At 54.0% G+C, this 18,001-nt stretch overlaps 1 protein-coding gene across 2 annotated transcripts in view; it reads left to right on the top strand.

Moving 5' to 3' along the window:
• SLC4A3 (solute carrier family 4 member 3) overlaps positions 1-17,224 on the top strand; it is a 31,060-nt gene extending 13,836 nt beyond the window's left edge. Inside the window, exons 7-22 of one of the 2 annotated variants that reach the window (XM_068407320.1) lie at positions 2,773-2,953; positions 3,498-3,633; positions 3,737-3,911; positions 4,322-4,418; positions 6,188-6,372; positions 8,473-8,686; positions 9,005-9,226; positions 9,557-9,705; positions 11,200-11,394; positions 11,841-12,047; positions 12,656-12,745; positions 14,328-14,494; positions 14,876-15,129; positions 15,465-15,634; positions 16,099-16,272; positions 17,050-17,224. In XM_068407320.1, the coding sequence (XP_068263421.1) occupies positions 2,773-2,953; positions 3,498-3,633; positions 3,737-3,911; positions 4,322-4,418; positions 6,188-6,372; positions 8,473-8,686; positions 9,005-9,226; positions 9,557-9,705; positions 11,200-11,394; positions 11,841-12,047; positions 12,656-12,745; positions 14,328-14,494; positions 14,876-15,129; positions 15,465-15,634; positions 16,099-16,272; positions 17,050-17,127 (2,694 nt within the window). In that variant the 3' untranslated portion in view covers positions 17,128-17,224. Of the gene's footprint in view, positions 1-2,772; positions 2,954-3,497; positions 3,634-3,736; positions 3,912-4,318; positions 4,419-6,187; positions 6,373-8,472; positions 8,687-9,004; positions 9,227-9,556; positions 9,706-11,199; positions 11,395-11,840; positions 12,048-12,655; positions 12,746-14,327; positions 14,495-14,875; positions 15,130-15,464; positions 15,635-16,098; positions 16,273-17,049 lie in introns of both variants that reach the window. The other variant, XM_068407319.1, reaches the window with a different exon arrangement.
• The last annotated feature ends 777 nt before the right edge of the window (positions 17,225-18,001 follow it).

The raw sequence follows: 18,001 nt of genomic DNA, 5'->3' as shown, positions 1-18,001 counted from the left end.
TATGGATGGCTATAAGCTCTTTAAGAGGGACAGGCGAAGCAGGAGAGGCGGTGGGGTAGCGCTGTATGTTAGGGAGTGCTTGGACTGTGTCGAAATTGAGGAAAATGGTGAGAATGACAAGGTTGAATGTTTATGGGTGAAGATCAGGGGGAAGGTCGGCAGGGCAGACATTACGGTGGGAGTCTGTTATAGACCACCCAACCAGGATGAGCAGGTGGATGAGGCGTTTTACAAGCAGCTGTCAGAAGCCGCCCGGTCACCGGCCCTTGTGCTTGTGGGCGACTTCAACTTGCCGGATGTCTGCTGGAAATACAACATGGCAGAGAGGAAGCAATCTAGGAGGTTCCTCAAATGTGTGGAGGACAACTTCCTCATGCAAGTGGTAAATGAGCCGACTAGAGGAGGGGCCCTGCTTGACCTGTTGTTTGTGAACAGAGAAGGACTAGTGGGAGATGTGAGGGTCGGTGGCCGTCTTGGGAATAGTGACCACGAAATGTTAGAGTTTTCAATAGTGGGGGAAGTAAGGAGGGGCAAGAGTAGAACTTCTGCCTTAGATTTCCGGCGGGCAGACTTTAGCCTGTTTAAGAGGCTGGTGGACCGAGTCCCTTGGGAGTCAGTCCTGAAGGACAAAGGAGTCCAGGAAGGCTGGACATGCTTCAAAAGGGAATTGCTAAATATTCAGAAGCAGGCTGTCCCGGTGTGTAGGAAGACTAGCCATCGGGGAAAAAGACCGGCCTGGTTAAACGGAGAACTTAGGCTAGAACTTAAGGAAAAAAAGAGAGCCTGTTTGCTCTGGAAGAAGGGTCGGGTAACTTGGGAGGTCTATAGGGACGTGGCCAGGTCGTGTAGGGAGAAGATTAGAAGGGCCAAAGCTCAATTAGAGCTTGATTTGGCTGCTACAGTCAAAGATAACAAAAAAAGCTTTTACAAATACATCAACAGCAAAAGGAGGGTCAAGGAAAGCCTCCACCACTTGCTGAATGAGGAGGGTAGTGTAGTGTCAGGGGGATGAGGAAAAGGCAGAGGTGCTCAATGCCTTCTTTGCCTCGGTCTTTAATGTCAAGACCGGTTGTCCTCAGGAGACTCGGCCCCCAGAGCCTGAAGGTAGGGACGGGGGGCTGTGTGAACCTCCCGTAATCCAGGAGGAGATGGTTAGTGACCTGCTGTGCCAGTTGGACACCCGCAAGGCTATGGGCCCGGATGGGATTCACCCCTGAGAAATGAAGGAACTGGCAAATGAACTTGCCAAACCACTCTCGATTATCTACCGGCAGTCCTGGTTAACTGGAGAAGTTCCAGCTGACTGGAAATTAGCAAATGTAACGCTCATCTACAAGAAGGGCCGGAAGGATGATCCAGGGAACTATAGGCCTGTCAGCCTGACCTCGGTGCCAGGCAAGGTGATGGAACAGATCATCCTGAGTGCCATTACACGGCACATGCAGGACAATCGGGGCATCGGGGCCAGCCAACATGGATTCATGAAAGGCAGGTCCTGCTTGACCAACCTGATCTCCTTCTATGACCAAGTGACCCGCTTAGTAGATGAGGGCAGGGCTGTGGATGTAGTCTATCTAGACTTCAGTAAGGCATTCGACACTGTCTCCCACAGCATCCTCCTAGACAAACTGGCTGCCCGGGGCTTGGATGGGTGGACTCTTCGATGGGTTAAAAACTGGCTGGATGGCCGAGCCCAGAGAGTGGTGGTGAATGGGGCAAAGTCCAACTGGCGGCCGGTCACTAGCGGTGTTCCCCAGGGCTCAGTTCTGGGGCCGGTGCTGTTCAATATCTTTATAGATGATCTAGACGTAGGGATTGAGTGCACCCTCAGCAAATTTGCAGATGACACCAGGCTGGGTGGGAGTGTCGATCTGCTGGAGGGTAGGAAGGCCCTACAGAGGGATCTGGACAGGTTAGATAGATGGGCCGAGACCAACGGCATGAGGTTCAACAAGAACAAGTGCCGGGTCTTACACTTCGGCCACAACAACCCCGTGCAGCTCTGCAGGCTGGGGGAAGAGTGGTTAGAAGGCGGCCCGGCGGGAAGAGACCTGGGGGTGCTGATCGACAGCCGGCTAAACATGAGCCAGCAGTGTGCCCAGGTGGCCAAGAAGGCCAATGGCATCCTGGCCTCTATCAGGAATAGCGTAGCCAGCCGGTCTAGGGAAGTGATCGTCCCTCTGTACTCGGCACTGGTGAGGCCGCACCTTGAATACTGTGTCCAGTTGTGGGCCCCGCACTTCAAGAAAGATGTTGAGGTGTTGGAGCGAGTCCAGAGGAGGGCGACCAAGCTGGTGAAGGGTCTGGAGGGTATGACCTATGAGGAATGGCTGAGGGAGCTGGGGTTGCTTAGCCTGGAGAAGAGGAGGCTCCGAGGTGACCTTATTGCAGTCTACAACTACCTGAAGGGGGGTTGTAGTGAAGTGAGAGTTGGCCTCTTCTCCCGGGCAACTAGCGATAGGACAAGAGGACACAGCCTCAAGCTTTGCCAGGGGAGGTTCAGGTTGGACATTAGGAAGAATTTCTTTACAGAAAGGGTTATTAGACATTGGAATGGGCTGCCCAGGGAGGTGGTGGAGTCACCATCTCTGGATGTGTTTAAGAAAAGACTGGACATGGCACTTAGTGCCATGGTCTAGTTGACAGGGTGGTGTCAGGGCAACGGTTGGACTCGATGATCCCTGAGGTCTCTTCCAACCTGGTTGATTCTGTGATTCTGTGATTCTGTATGCGTCAGGGGAAGCCTCACATCCTCACTGTAATTTGCACTAGGTGTTTGTGGAGCTGAACGAGCTGGTGGTGGATAAGAACCAGGAGATGCATTGGAGGGAGACGGCCCGCTGGATCAAATTTGAGGAGAATGTGGAGGAGGACACAGCAAGGTGGGGGAAACCCCACGTGGCTTCACTGTCCTTCCGCAGCCTCTTGGAGCTCAGGAAGACGATTGCCCATGGTGAGTCAGGAACCGTGGGCCAGGGTTTGTGTTTTGCTCTGGGACAGGTTTTGCTGGACAGTTTCTGTCTCTTTGGCCCCTCACTGGAGACACTCCGTGTCCGTGTGCAGGCTCCATTAGGGTCTGCAGAGACAGACCATCCTGCAGCCCATTTGCCAGGGATTGCACTAGCCCAAGGGTGCCTATGTTGGTTCCTTGCTTTGCTTTGCTGCTCTCAGGCACGTAGCAGCTGTGACACTCAGCTGTGCCTGGGCCTGTGGGTCTTTGACCCATCTTTGGTGTGGAAGGTCAAGTTCGGTCAGGATGGGAGACCAAAACGAGAGGGAGGTACCAAAGCTATTAGTGTATCTTGGAGCTTTTAGTTCTCTTGGGACAAGGGTTTACACAGAGGACATGGGACACCTGGACTTGGGGCTTTTCTCAACTGAAAGCATCTTTACCCCAGCCAGAGCCTGGCTCCTGGTGGGACGACTGTGTCCCCAGAGTGTCCATGCAGCGGGAAGTGCTGCACACTAGGAGCAGGGCTCTTCCCTCCTGCTGGCAGGTGCCATCCTCCTTGACCTGGAGCAGACCACACTGCCCGGCATTGCTCACCTCATGGTGGAGACCATGATCATCTCTGACCAGATCAGAGTGGAGGACCGAGCCAACGTGCTGCGTGCCCTGCTGCTGAAGCACAGGTGGGTGGTACGTGGCTGAGGGCTGCTGGGGCTCAGGGGTTGTCAGTGAGCCCCAGGTGGCACAGGAGGCGGGTCCCCTCATGGCCACTGCTCTCCCCCTCAGCCACCCCAATGATGAGAAGGAGGGCTTCTTCCCAAGGAACCACTCCAGCTCCAGCATGAACTCCATCGTTGGGAACCACCACCACAACCACACCGCCGACACCTGCGTGCCCCTCATGGGGGAAGAACGCATCGAGATGGCCGACCCCAAGGCCCATGAGAGCGAGTGCAAGGAGGTGAGGGTGACATGGGGGGGTTGCTGCTTCTTTTTCTACACCTTGGGGACCACGGTTGGCTGGTGGCAGCCCTTGGCACCCACCTCCTTTGTGGGGGGCATTGTACTTGCAAGAGCTGAGCTCCTCTGGGTCACCTGGAGCGCTGGAAATCAGGTTGCTATGTTATGATTTTGGGACCTAATTTTAGCCTCGTGCTGTATGCAAATGTCTGCTTGAGCATGCAATGGCAGCAACAGCCCTGGCACTTGCAGGGTGGCCGTTCCTGTGAGTGTGCCTTGCCTCTGAAGCAGGGTGTTGGGCCTGCAGCCAAGGCAAGCCCAGCTGCGGATATGCCAGCGGGGTGCAAGGCTGTGCAGGGAGACCAAGGCACGGGAACTCCATCCTTACTTGTTTGTGTTCTTCCTCAGCAGAAAAACCCGCATCTCCATAACTCTGAGGGCCACCGCAAATATCTGAAGCTGATGGAGAAGATCCCTGAAGATGCGGAGGCCACAGTGGTGCTTGTGGGTAAGAGGCAGCATGTAGATTCCCCTGGCGCCAAAAGAGACCAGTTCAGATCCTGGTGTGGCTCCAGCTGTCTGTGCCCTCCCTCCTGAGGGGTATTTGGTCATCTTGTACATGTTCCCAGAGTTCAGCTGGGGAGGGAGCCTTTCATGCTCCCTCCTTTGGTGACAGCACACGTTTTATTTGTCTGTGGTAAATGTAAGGGGTACCTGGGTGGTTCCTTTCCTAAATTAAGAGGTTGATAGACACTGCTGCTGGGATCTGTGACCAAGCTTAGAGGAGAAACTCCCAACAGCTTACCAGAACATCCCATTTTGCAGCTCAGAAGTGGGTAAGCGGTGCCCGAGGGACTGGTGGCCAGGCACTGCTATTGTGCCTTGTGCTGTCTTCTGACCATCGCTGCCCTCCGTCTGGCCTCTTCACATCTCGCCAGCAGCTGGGTCCTGCCCTTGCCAGTGTTGGTTGCTGGCTGTGTGTGCCTGGAAGCTTTGCGTTTATGGAAGCAGGGCCTGGCTGGTGGCAAGGTCTCGGGTATTGACCATGGGGCTGCCAGGAGATAATTCTCTGTACAAGAGGGCTGGGGGCGGGCAGTCTTGAGCATCAGTGGGCTTGGTGCCCTTTGACCACAAGAGTAGTCCTTCTCAGCACTTTGCTGGCATTAACATCTCAGCAAACATAGCTACACTACAAACAAAGTAAATGTCATTGCCTATCCAGTAGATGAAAAGCTTAGGCAAAGAGGTTTGGCGGCTCAACCAAGCTGATGCTTAACCCCGATGAGGCCAAGTCAGCTTCAAAAACACACTTTGAATACTCAGATAACTAAACACTGGCCGTTTCTGAAGTTAGGTGGTGTCTCGGGATTCGCTTGGCCACTCGAATGGCCCAGATTTGCCAGTATAACACAGAACACAGCTCTTTGCTGGACGCAGATGGCAGAAAGATCAGTAATAATACCAGAGAAATACAAGTATTCAATAAACATTTGTGTTCAGTATGGGAAGGAAGCGGCTGGTGTGCCCGAGGATGCGGGAGTACTTCCCAATCTGTTAGGAACTGAGGAGGCTGCCAAGCATTGATGAGATGCGGACATTGTAAAACATATGCAGTTTGCACCTATGAGTCTTTAGAGAACTGGCTCATTTTCCTCTGAAAGAAAAAGTCTAGGAATACAGGGAACATAGGAGAAAAACAGAAGAAAGCTCATAGCATCAGTGCTCAAGAAGGAAAGGACAGTGATCCAGTACCTATAGGTTGTTTAACCTGACATCCTTCCCAGCCAGAATAATGGCAGAGCTAATACGGGATTCAATTAATAAAGAGCAAAAGGATAAGAATGTAATTATTGCCAAGCAGTGAGGTTTGTGGGAAACAGGTCATGTCAAGCAAACCTGATTTCATTCTTTGATGAGATTAGAACTTTGTTTGATAAAAGTAACATGTAAGGGACTTGCTTCCATACGGCAGCGGCTTAGTGGAAAACAGCCTTCTGATTTAGAATTAGCCCCCTGTAGTGTAGGTAGAGCCCATGTGTAAGAGATTAAGAATGGGCTAACCAGGAGAGCTAAAGTAGCACTGCTTGGGAATGATGAGTGAACAGGGGACTTGGAGCATCCTTGGCATGAAGCTCAATGCTGTGTCAGTGGTCTGGAGGCAAGTACAGGACTGCAGGGCTCGTGGGAACCCCCGAAATCACTGTTTCCACTGTTCAAGGCAGCCCAGTACAGCTCGGCCCAATGATTAACTCTGCTGAAAACGTTGCCTCCTGGTAGGTTGTGTGCAGTTCCTGGAGCAGCCAACTATGGCCTTTGTCCGACTAAATGAGGCCGTCTTCCTGGAATCTGTCTTGGAGGTCCCGATTCCTGTCAGATTCATCTTTGTGCTGCTGGGACCGAGCCAGGCCAACATGGACTACCATGAAATTGGCCGCTCAATCTCCACCCTCATGTCCGACAAGGTGAGGAGCTGACAAGCGGTGATGCTGGCGCAGGCAAGGGAGCTTCGGTAGCTCCTCAGAAGTCAGTCCTGGGATGAGAGGGCTGAGAGATGCTGTGCAAAGGCCCAGGTGGGGCAGGCAGGTGTGAGCACCAGGGGTTTTTAAGAGCAGTCTGACTTGAGCACGGTAGGATGCTCCAGTATGGAGGGAAGAGTGGGACAGACACTTGGCTGGGACAAAGAATGCTAGGCTGGGTGAAGAAAGGGGCCGTATGTAAAAGCAGGAGCAAAGGACTGCCCAAGTTTAGAGGAGTTGTATTCAGTTGATGTTTCACAAACAGAGAGGAGGGGAGGCTGAGCGGTGCCTGTGACCATGATGCCTGGCCCAGGCCACACTGACAAAAAGACCCAGCAGTGCCTGGGGCCTGTTGTCAGGTGTTTGGATGAAGCTTTTCTAGCGAAGTCTCATGGCTGGGGCATCCATGCAGAGGAGCACATCCATGCAGGAGGAGAGATGAGGAGGCAGGAAGGTTTTTTTGCCAAGCATGTGCAGTGCTAGAAGTCCTCCATCTGGATAGATGGCAGGAAAGTGAAATTCATTATCCTGGTAAGGAATTAAAGGCAATCTGACATAAGGAATTAAAGACAGTCTGAGCATCTGCTGCATACCTCTAGGACAGGAGAATCAGAGGTTCACAGGGTCCTGGCTGGTGCCATGTAACTATAACTGAGTAACAAACCTGCCTGTCCTGCCACCAGTGCACAACTCTCCCTGAACTGGGGACTAAGAGGTCCACTCAGAGCAGGTGGGTTATGGGCAACAAGGGCTCCTAGCTGAAAGTTTCCTTCCCAGGACTTGCACAGGGCTCAGCTGAGACCATGTTTTTAGCCAGAAGAGGTGAGGTGCCATATTGCAGCTTCAGTGCTGCCTTTGTGGGCTGATCTTGCTCATCTGAGCCTCTGCTCCTCTGTTGCTGGAAGAGGGGAGCCAGCTGCTGCAGCCGGGGCTGGCTGTAGCAAGGTTACACAGTGGCTGGCGCCGTGAAGAGAGTATGGTATCATTTACAGTTTGAAGCGGTGGCTCCAGGGAGTCTGTGTGCTGCAGGGACCTTAGCTGTCCCCTACCTGCTTTACAGGCTGTTCACTTGTTCATCTTCCTCCAGCCCTTTCTCTGCAGGCCCGTTCCAGAGGCAGTGCAGCCCATTTGCCAGCACCTCCTCTCCTATCTGCTGTCCCCTCATGGTCTCCTTGGAGTCCTTCCTTGTCATCTTGCGCTTGCTGTCAGGAGTATCTCCCCTTTTCTGCCTGGTTTCCCTTGCACGGCTTCCCTCATGCTGTAGACTATTTTCCTTCCCTCATCCATGTGGAGACTCCCAAGAGTCTCTTATGCTCCTTGCTCAGGTCCTGGTTCTTGTGCTTTATCTGCGGTGCTTTAGAGCTCCACCAGCTTCTCCCTCCAAACAAACCCAAGACCAGACTAGGAGGACATTGGTCTGTTGCAGAGTCCTAATTCTGAGCTGCAGGGACAGGGAAAGTCTTTCAGCTCTGTGGTGCCTGGCTTCTGGTACATCTCTGAGCTGAGCTCTGAACGAGAGCCCTGCAGGACTGAGCAATGGCATGCAGAGCTTGTAAGGAGAAGGATCTTGGCCTGATGCAGCCACAGTGTTCTGGTGTGAACAGAGGTACAGGCTGGCCAGGTGTAGCATCTAGCCTAGGGAAAAAGAGGCACCAGGCTAGCTGGAAAGCACAGATCTGATTTTGTTTGGTGGAGAGGTCCCATGAGGGGCACCCTGTGGTCTGGTGGAGCGTGCAGCTGACAGAGATGCTGCAGAAGCTCGATCATGGGCAAGAGCAGTGGGGCTTGGGTGAGAAAAGCAGGAGCAAGGAGGTCACTTGAAAGGATGGATAGGGCAGGGAGGACAGGCATGGGATTAGGTAGGACGTTTGATAGTTAGATAGGAGGGATTTGGGAATGCGAGTCACAGAGTGGCAGCAGTGAGACAAATAGTGGGTTGAGGGAGTGGGATGTTACTGTATGGTCACAGCAAGCATTGTGTTTCCATGCTGTAGGTAGCTCTTGGTCTGAGTCTTCTCCCTCTCTCTTTTTCCGTGCCCCTCCCAGCACTTCCATGAGGCTGCATATATGGCAGATGATCGTCAAGACCTCCTCAATGCAATCAACGAGTTCTTGGACTGCAGCATTGTCATCCCGCCATCAGAGGTGGAGGGGAAAGACTTGCTCAAATCAATTGCCACCTTCCAGAAGCTGCTGCTGAGGAAGAGGAAGGAGAGGGAGCAGAAGTCCATGAAGGAGGGGACTGTCCAGGAAGCCAAAGGTCTCTCCACTCACATTTGGGCAAAAGAGTTTGTGCCTAGTGCCCTGCGTGCCCCAGTGGGCCTTCCCCTCACAGAGCCTGGCAGTGGGGTGAGCGGGGCCTGGCTCCTGCGGTGGGCAGTGGGGAGGGGGACAAGGGGAGGCAGGACAGTGGTTGGGGGCAGCTGGGGGCAGCTGGAGGCGGTGGGATGTGCCGTTGCAGGGGGCCCACCTGGTTAGCGCCGCTGGAGGAAAGTCTCCACGGGGTATGGGGGAGTGGGACTGCCTGAGGGCAGACCTGCGTTCCCTTGCTCAAGCCCTGCCCTCCGTGCATCTCCAGAGCTGTGTGAAGTGAAAGCTGAGGAAGAAGAGGAGGAAGCTGAGGACGACCCTTTGAAGCGGACCGGGATAATTTTTGGAGGTCTGGTTCAGGACATAAAGCGCAGGTACCCCAAATACCTCAGTGACATCAGAGACGCCTTGCACAGCCAGTGTCTCGCGGCCGTTCTCTTCATCTACTTTGCTGCTCTCTCTCCTGCCATCACCTTCGGGGGACTCCTAGGTAATGGGCCTGCTTTCTGGTCTGCTCTTTGCACGCTGGGACACTGCCTGTGTCTGTGTGATGCTGTGCCGGGGTGGGCTTTGGTGCCGCTCACTCGGGGAGAGCGGCAGCGCTGCGCATCGGCTACCGCCTTGTTCCCTCCCTGCCGCTTGGCCTCTCCAGCCTCGGCTCCCTGGGCTCCCTCTGCGCTCCCTGCCCAACGCAGGGGACCTCTGACTGATGGGACAGGGGCCTGCCTCCTCTGTCTGGAGCTGTGTCTGCAGCCTGCCTGCCTGGGGTGATGGTGCCTGTGTCCAGGCTATAACACTCACACATTGTTCTCTTTCCCAGGAGAGAAAACTGAGGGTCTCATGGGGGTCTCCGAGCTGATAATCTCCACCTCGGTTTTAGGGATCTTATTCTCCCTGCTCGGAGCCCAGCCACTCCTGGTCATTGGCTTCTCAGGGCCTCTGCTGGTGTTTGAAGAAGCTTTTTACAAGGTACGTGTGAGGCAGTGTCCGTGCTTGGCACCCACTCACTCTGCCCTTGCGCTGGGGAGGGCAGCTGCATTTCTCAGCTCTCCAAAGGGCCTGTGGTGGTGTGGACTCCCTGGGTCCTGCCAGGCTGCTCTCAGCTTGGCCAGGGCTGGCCCTGGCTCTGCTGACCCTTTGCAGGTCACGCTGTAGGGACTTCTGCCTCCTGTTGCTGTATCCCGTGGGCTGACCCCCTTGAGGTGTGACAGTGGTAACAGTGCTCCTTGACCTGCTGACTGTGAGGGGAGCATTGTCCCCCAGCCCTGTGCCGCAGCCCATCCTGGCACAGTGAGCACTTGTAGCTGTATCCTAAAATACTGCTCCATAATATGTTCTTGTTCTTGGGGCTTCCTTTGAAGACCGTTTCACAGCTTTTACCTGTGTCCAGGTTTCCTTATATGGGAACACAACAATGTTCAGTGTACCACCCATTTGGGATGTCCCATGTACATTGCTCTCACCTCTCAGGATGAGCCCAAGGGTGTGTGCAGAGATATCCTGGCCAGCTGGGATGGACATGTTTCTTTCTCAAGTAGCATGACCTCTTCACTGTTAAAAGCATCCCTGTGTCACCGTGCTGTCAAGCAGTGGGTCTAATCCTTCTCCTTTTTTCTGACTCCTAGCATATCTGGGCTTTTAAAGTGTGGTTTTTCCTACAGCTAGATTTTTGCCTTGGTGTGTAGAGTTTGGAGCTGGTGATGCCATTGCACAGTGGGAGTTTCTCTGCTGTCCTGTGACTGCACTTCTCACTGACTGCTTTGGCTTTGCCCAGTCATGGTGTACAAAGGTGTAGCTCTGCCCTGTGCGAGGGCACTGTCTGTGGTGGTGCAGCTAGGAAAGCTGCAAAGGGAGGGGTGTGTAGGACTGAGGTACGCCTGTGATTTGTGGCTGGAAGTAGTTGGTGTTGCTGTGACGGGGGCAGGCTTGGGATGCGTGTGGGGATGAGCAGAGGCCATGGAGATGGTCTGTTCTGCGGTGAGAGCCTCAGGGCTTTTCTCCACACACATACAACTGTGTGTGTATGCAGGGCGCTGTCTGGATCGTGCCCCAGCTAACGTAGCCTTTGTGCAGTGGGACATAGCAGGCTGCTCAAGCTCTCATTTGTGGGGATCGTGCTTGTGCTGTTGAGTGCACGGAGCAGCGGGGAGCTGTGTTTGAGTAATGGCACCTCCATACAGGTGGGATGGGGAGCGTCATGCACGGGATGGCTTCAGCAGAGTGAGAAGGAGGTACTGTTACAAAGACTGGAGGAGTGAAGACCTGCTTGGTGTAAGCTGGCTGGTGTTAATGCAAAGCCTGGAACTTTACCTGTAACTCTGGCCCTGAATTCACTGTCTCTGTGCTGGATGCTCGAGCAGATGTGGATGCTTTTTTTCCAGGACAGTCTGTGATCTTAATGGGGAGGAGATGCAGGAGGCAGCCTGAGGAGCCATGAGTAACTCCTTCCCTTTTCCATTTCAGTTCTGCCAGACACAAGGCATTGAGTATCTGACAGGCAGAGTGTGGATTGGTTTGTGGCTCATCGTCTTCATCTTCATTATCGTGGCAGCTGAGGGAAGCTTCTTGGTGCGCTACATCTCGCCCTTCACCCAGGAGATCTTTGCTTTCCTCATCTCCCTCATCTTTATCTACGAGACCTTCTACAAACTGTACAAGGTGAACCTTCCCGAGGGAGATGGGCTGCCACATCTCTTGGTCCCCCAGGAACCCACTGCTTTAGCATACAGGAGGCAGGGGAACTCGGCCAGCCCAGCCACAGCTTTCCTAGGCGTTCTGCAGAGCAGTTCTCTGCTGGCCTCTCATGCCCCAGCCCAGCTGGCCCCTGTGCCACCACAGAGGCTGGCAGGATGATCCCTAACGTCTGTCTCCCCTTCTCTTCCTGCAGGAGGCATTAAAGAGGGGCCACTTTTCTCTCCCCAGCCCTCTCCAGCTGGGTAGGTTGTGAGGCGAGGTGAGGGATGCTGGGATTGTCCACACCCACCATCTACCACCCTCACCTCTCCACAGAGCAGGACACCTCCACATGCCCCTTCCCCAGTAGTGACAGTGCCCCCTGCCCCTCCTTGCGGTGACAGTGCCTGCTGCTTCTCTCACCTGCCCAGGTGTTTGCAGAACATCCTCTGCTGAAGTTCTACCCACCGAACGTGCAGAGTGGCCTGAATGCCAGCATGCTCTCTGCAGATGCAATGTCACTGGGAATCAGGATGCAGCCCAACACCGCTCTCCTCTCCCTCATCCTCATGCTAGGCACCTTCTTCATTGCCTTCTTTATGCGCAAGTTCAAGAACAGCCGTTTCTTAGGAGGAAAGGTGAGAAGTTTGTGGGACCCAGATGTTAAGGACAAGGGACGTGCCAAAAAAATAATGCTTCTTGCTACAGCCTTTTGTTCTCCAGAGCATTTGGACCATCCCCCCCAGCAGTCCCTTAAATACCGTGCAGACGGGGTGGTAGCCTGACCTAGGCTGCAGAGCAAAGCTGGCTGTTGATGATGGTATCTGCACTGTCCTGCTCCAGTGACCTTTGCTGAAAAGTCCCCTGGATCTTGAGGAAGCTCCTTTGACTGGATACAAATTTGTCAGACTAGAATATAGGAAGGAGAGCTTACAAATTGTTCCGTTTGGACATCTCTGTACATGCAGGGCATCTGTGTAATACCTGGAGCACCGTCCGAATAGGCCAGTTGGAACAATTGGCCAGTCACGTAAGAGTGGCTGGAGGACTGTGTGTTCTGTGGGCAGTGGGGTGTGCAGCCCCATGGGCCAAGGCTGGGTGCCCTCATCCTGCTCATCAGCAGTGCTCAGGTTTGCAGTGGTGCTTGGCCCCATGTGGCCCTTGGCTTTGCCATGGGCTCCCTGTAGCAGGATGGGTGCACGGAGCCAGCCCGTGTACTTTGCCAGCGAGGGTGTTTGTTCTGCAGGCTCGGCGGATCATCGGAGACTTCGGGATCCCCATCTCCATCCTGGTCATGGTGCTGGTGGATTACACCATCACTGACACATACACGCAGGTAGGCGCCAGCGCCGCCCTCGGAGCCCCTCCTGCACCCCAGCAGTGATCCCTGTGGCACCATGGCCTCCTCTTGTGCAACGGGGGATTTGTGTTTCCTGCCTCTTTAGTCATAAGAGCACAAAGCAAACAGAGATGCTCCCCTCGTCCTCATTCCCACACTGAAGGGAAACTCCAAGGGTCTCACTGAGACTGAGACCGGAGCTACAGGGACTGGAGTGACCCTGATGTCCCTCTGATACTCCAGCTGTTAGTCAGGGAGGCTTTAGGGGACCAGAGAGATTCAGTGCAGTTAATTCCTTGTTTGTAGCTCTTAAAACTTGCAGTCAATCAGCAAGACATGAATTGGTTATGCACACTGAAGGGGGTGGCATATAGAGTGGTTTCAGTGGGGTGCTTGTCATGAGTTCAGTACTTAACGTATTTATACTCTCCTTGATTACAGGCTACTAAATCACTTTATCTCAAACACAATGATCTCTTTCCCAGTTATGCACAAACTTAAGTGTTATGAAACAAACCCATCTCACAGGTTTCCTTTTTTTCCCCCGCTATTTTAGTAGACGCGTAGTTACATCTTTTTGTTTTGGTATTTCTTTCAGCTAACGTCGGGGAGAGGGTGAAAGGTAGTTCCTGTTCAGCAGGCAAGCATTTTATCAAGGCAGCCCAAGGCTTAATGGAATCCAAATGCATTTTTATTAATTTAAATTTCAATGAAAAATCTGGTTTTATCAGACATTAGTAAAATCATGCGCTTTGTTACATCCTTTTCATACCTTCTACACTTCTGCAGTTAATATCAAAAGCATTATCATTTCAGTATTAACTCAGTGTATGCACAAAGCTTTCTGAGAAAACGGTACTTAGTTACACAGAATAGCTCAAGTACAAGCATTCCAGGAATATTATTCATACTTATGTGGATTAACATAAATGCAAATCATAAACTCTCCCTGCAGTGCTCACGCAGGCACATAGCAAGAACCTCTGTAGAGCAGCGCAGGGCTGAAAGTTCAAATGCTGATGAACGCAGGGTCGGGACAATGTACAGCTAGGAGTCTGTGTGGTCTCTGATGGGAGCACAAACACGATATTCCCTCTGAACATGATCAGTGAGGTCATTTCCAGAGAATGTGGCCCGTTCTGGGGTCCACGCTGCAAAAACAATATTGGAAAAATGTCTCAGAAAAGGCTTGGGAAGTCTGGAAAGTCACCTCAGAGAAGGGTAGGCAGTTCAGGACACTTGATTTGTCCAAGCAGAGGTCAAGGAGCATTTTAACCATGCAAGCGCTGACATGGAGCTGAGGTTCCTGAGGGAAGATATTTCTTTGGTCTCTTGGACAAAAACCAAGGGAATTCCAATAGCTGAAAGGAAATGAGACAGGCCCATGTTAGGGGACATGGGATTTTTTTGCACTGAAGGGGATTATGCATGAGAAAGTTCTGCTCGGGTCAGGATGGCTGTCCCATCATCTGAGGTGTTCAGACCAGTGAGACCAGGAGGGTCAAGGCTAGTCCTGTGTGAGGCTGTGGGCATGTGCGTGTTGATGAGTAACTGCTGGGTATTGTGGCTATACCACCAGAAGCTGAATGTCCCCTCTGGCCTGTCGGTCACATCTCCTCACAAGCGTGGCTGGTTCATTCACCCCATGGGCAGCAGTGGGACCTTTCCAATGTGGATGATGTTTGCCTCTGCCATCCCTGCCCTCCTGGTCTTCATTCTTATCTTCATGGAGACACAGATCACTACGTGAGTACCTCCCCCGCCAATGCCAACCATCATTAACCCCTGAGCAGGCAAGGCTGGGACGGGTGCTGGTGGCATTGGTGTGGAGATGCGCCTGGCAACCCTGCGGGAAAGCAAGGGCAGGATGCTGGCTATTTCGGAGCTGTACCTTCTTGGGTTCTCCCATTGTCTCGGCCTCCTGGCATACAGTGTGGTGGAGACTTGCCTCTGCCAAGCACAGAAGGAAACCTCTAACCTGAGGTTGACAGCCACCATCCCTCTCCTCAGCCATCTTCTTGTCCCCATGTGTGCCTTCTCCAAGGAGTGAATGTTGTCCCCAGCCACAGTGCTGTCCCTGGGCACTGGGGTGGGCTTGGCACTGACCTGGGCTCTTTTTCCTCCCAGGCTGATTGTGAGCAAGAAGGAGAGGAAGCTGCTGAAAGGCTCTGGCTTCCACCTGGACCTGCTGCTCATAGGCACTATGGGGGGGCTTTGTGCGCTCTTTGGGCTGCCCTGGCTGACCGCAGCGACGGTGCGCTCCGTCACCCACGTCAATGCCCTGACGGTCATGAGCAAGGCCATCGCGCCAGGAGAGAAGCCCAAGATTGAGGAGGTGAAGGAGCAGCGTGTGACAGGAGCGCTTATTGCTGCCCTCGTCGGTGAGCCTCTGCTTGGGTAAAGGAGAGAGGGAGGGAGGTCAGGGCCGACCACTTGAATCTCCTGGCAGTGTCCCTGCCCCACGGGCCACCTTATGCTCTGCCCGCTCACTGCAGAGCTGCCACCACCTATGCTCGTGCCAGCTCTCCTCTGGCAGCTTTTGGTACCCCCCAATGCTCAGTCCTTCTCTGCAACCCTTCCACCCAGACACATCTTGAGCTTCCTTTCCCTTGCACCTGGGGACAGACAGAGAGGAGGCAGGAGAGGGACGCAGGCCGAGGTGCCTTGCAGAGGGGCTGATGTGGGACACACCATGCCCTGAGCTCTGTCTGTGCAGGTCTGTCCATTGTGATGGGGAACATGCTGCGGCAGATCCCGCTGGCTGTGCTCTTCGGCATCTTCCTCTACATGGGGGTTACGTCGCTCACTGGCATCCAGCTCTACGAGCGGCTGCTTCTGATCTTCATGCCATCCAAGCACCACCCTGACCACATTTATGTCGTCAAGGTAAGCGAAGGCACGTTGCAGAGAACTGGGTAATGAGAAGCAGAGGAAGAAGAGGCAGTTGAGGGGGGATGGTGCCTTGCTAGAGCGATGCTTGGCTTGGTAACCTCCCCTTGGCTGCAAGTTTGTGCCAAGAGGTAGTGCAGGCCATGCATGGAGGTGATACAATGGTACGATAGCGAGCTGACAGGCTGCACACAGGAGTGTATTGCCAGGATATGGTATGGACAGGCTGTTTATAGCGGTGAGGCATTGCTTGAATGGGTGTAGGGACACTGTACTGCCAGGTGGCACAGAGCCTGGTGTGGGATACGGTTCTGCCTTGCTGTATAGTACAGACAGGTAGAGTGTGCAGCAGTGTTGTGTTACTGTACTATGCTCTGCAGAAGAGTTATGTTTTGCCAGTTGGGTCTTCGTTCATCTGTGTGGAAGGATAATGTGTTCTTAGACTGGATTTACCTCCCTAGGTGAAGACCTGGAGAATGAATCTCTTCACCTGCATTCAACTGGCCTGCATTGTGTTGCTCTGGGTGGTGAAATCTACGGTGGCATCCCTGGCCTTCCCCTTCGTCCTGATCATGACAGTGCCATTGCGACGCTTCGTGCTGCCCCGCTTCTTCCATGACAGGGAGCTCAAAGCGGTAAGCAGATAACTGTCCTCACAGTCTAGCGTGCAACTCTGGAGTGAGGATGTGAAGACTGGGCAAACCAAAAGGCTGGGAGATCCTCTGCCGGCAAAGCCTTGGCTTTCCCTGCTGTTGTCTGGGGCTCTTTGTTTAACAGCAGTAGGTGGGTCGATGGCTTCCTCAGAGCTTGTAGCCCTGGGAATGCAGTGTGGGATGGATGGGCATCCTAGGGCAAGGAGACAGAGGATCCTGCCATGCAGAGGCCTGGAATAAGGGTTTCCTCTTCCATTCTCCTCCCCATTTGTGGCTGCTTCGTCAGGAGACACCTCATTCTGCCACTGAGACAGCAGCAAGGAGAGCCCAGCAGCACACCAGGGCCTGTGGCTGCTTGGCACAGGAGCACATAAACACAGTGCCAGGGTGCTGGCAGCTCCTTGGGTGCTGGCAGCTCCTCTGCAGCTGCCAACATCCTGAGCTCCTGTTGGAGAGCAGCCTGGAGCAGCACCCAGAAGTGGGTGCTGCCAGCAGGGGAGGAGGGAGGAGCTGGTTGCTGGAGCAAAGCCCCAGTGACAGGGCACTGTCAAACAAGACACTTACAGGAAAGGGCATTGGGCTGGGGAAGCATGGATGGGCATGAGGGGCAAAAAAAAGGACCCTGTTGGGAGGGGAAGGAGCAAGAACTTTGCTCTTCCCAGCTGCCTGGCTCACTGCACCCTGATCCATCAGTGCCAGGCTCAAACCCGCGCTGGGGGCGGCTGTGGCCTTCAGAGCCCTGTCTCTGCCTCTCCCCAGCTGGACTCAGAGGACGCGGAGCCGAACTTTGACGAGGACGGCCGGGACGAGTACAACGAGCTGCACATGCCTGTGTGAGCTGGGACCTGCTCTCCCTGCTCATGGGACAGGCTGCTCGCACATGCTCATCCCTCCCGAGGACTAACTGGAGACTTGCCGTGAGTCACGCGATCTCTTGCCCAAACCAATGAATGGCTGTCCGTAGCCCCGCAGGAAGCAGCCCCGGCTCCTGCTGCCCCATCGCTCACTCAGCAGAGGCTGTGAGTCTCTCTCCTCTTGGACCTGGTGGGCTGAGAGATGCCTCTCACATCCCGAAGCTGCGTGGGTCCCAAGTGCCCATGGGTCAGGGGTCTGCCCCCTCCTTGCTGGACTCCAGGTGGTGAAGGGGAGCCATGCCAGCTGGTGCCACTGTGTCCTCCTCCACTACCATGAAGCTTGGGTGTCTCAGTACCATGTGCCACCAAGCAGTCACAGGGATGGGCTGGATGCTGCCTGCAGACAGCCCATGGGCTCCTCCCACGCCAGCAGCCTCGTTGCTCGGCTGGCAGATGCCTTGCTCCTGCTCCCTCTGCCCCCTTCCAGGAGTGCTCACACTGGGCCTGTGCCATGGCCCCTGGCCCAGAGGGCTGCTGCAACCTGGCAGATGGGCAAGGAGGGACCAGCACTCTGGCCCTGTCCTCTAGCCCATCATCTGCCCAGTCACCCTCCCACTGGACTGTTTTCAGCTCTTGCTCGAAAAGGAAAACCACACAGGGAGGGGAGGATGGGGGCAAGCAGGTATCCTGAAGCCTCAGGTGCCTGCCCTCTTGCAGGGACTAAGAGGAGTCCTCTGCCATTCCGCACCTCCACAAAGGCTGCAGGGGTAAAAACTCATCACAGGGCTGCACCAGTTCCTGATCCCCATGTTCCTGTCCCTGAGAACAAACCGTATTTAAGAAGCTATCCAAGAGAT

This window comes from Nyctibius grandis, chromosome 9 (genome assembly GCF_013368605.1).
Source record: "Nyctibius grandis isolate bNycGra1 chromosome 9, bNycGra1.pri, whole genome shotgun sequence".
Lineage (NCBI taxonomy): Eukaryota > Metazoa > Chordata > Aves > Nyctibiiformes > Nyctibiidae > Nyctibius > Nyctibius grandis.
This window is presented reverse-complemented; position numbering and strand designations above follow the sequence as displayed.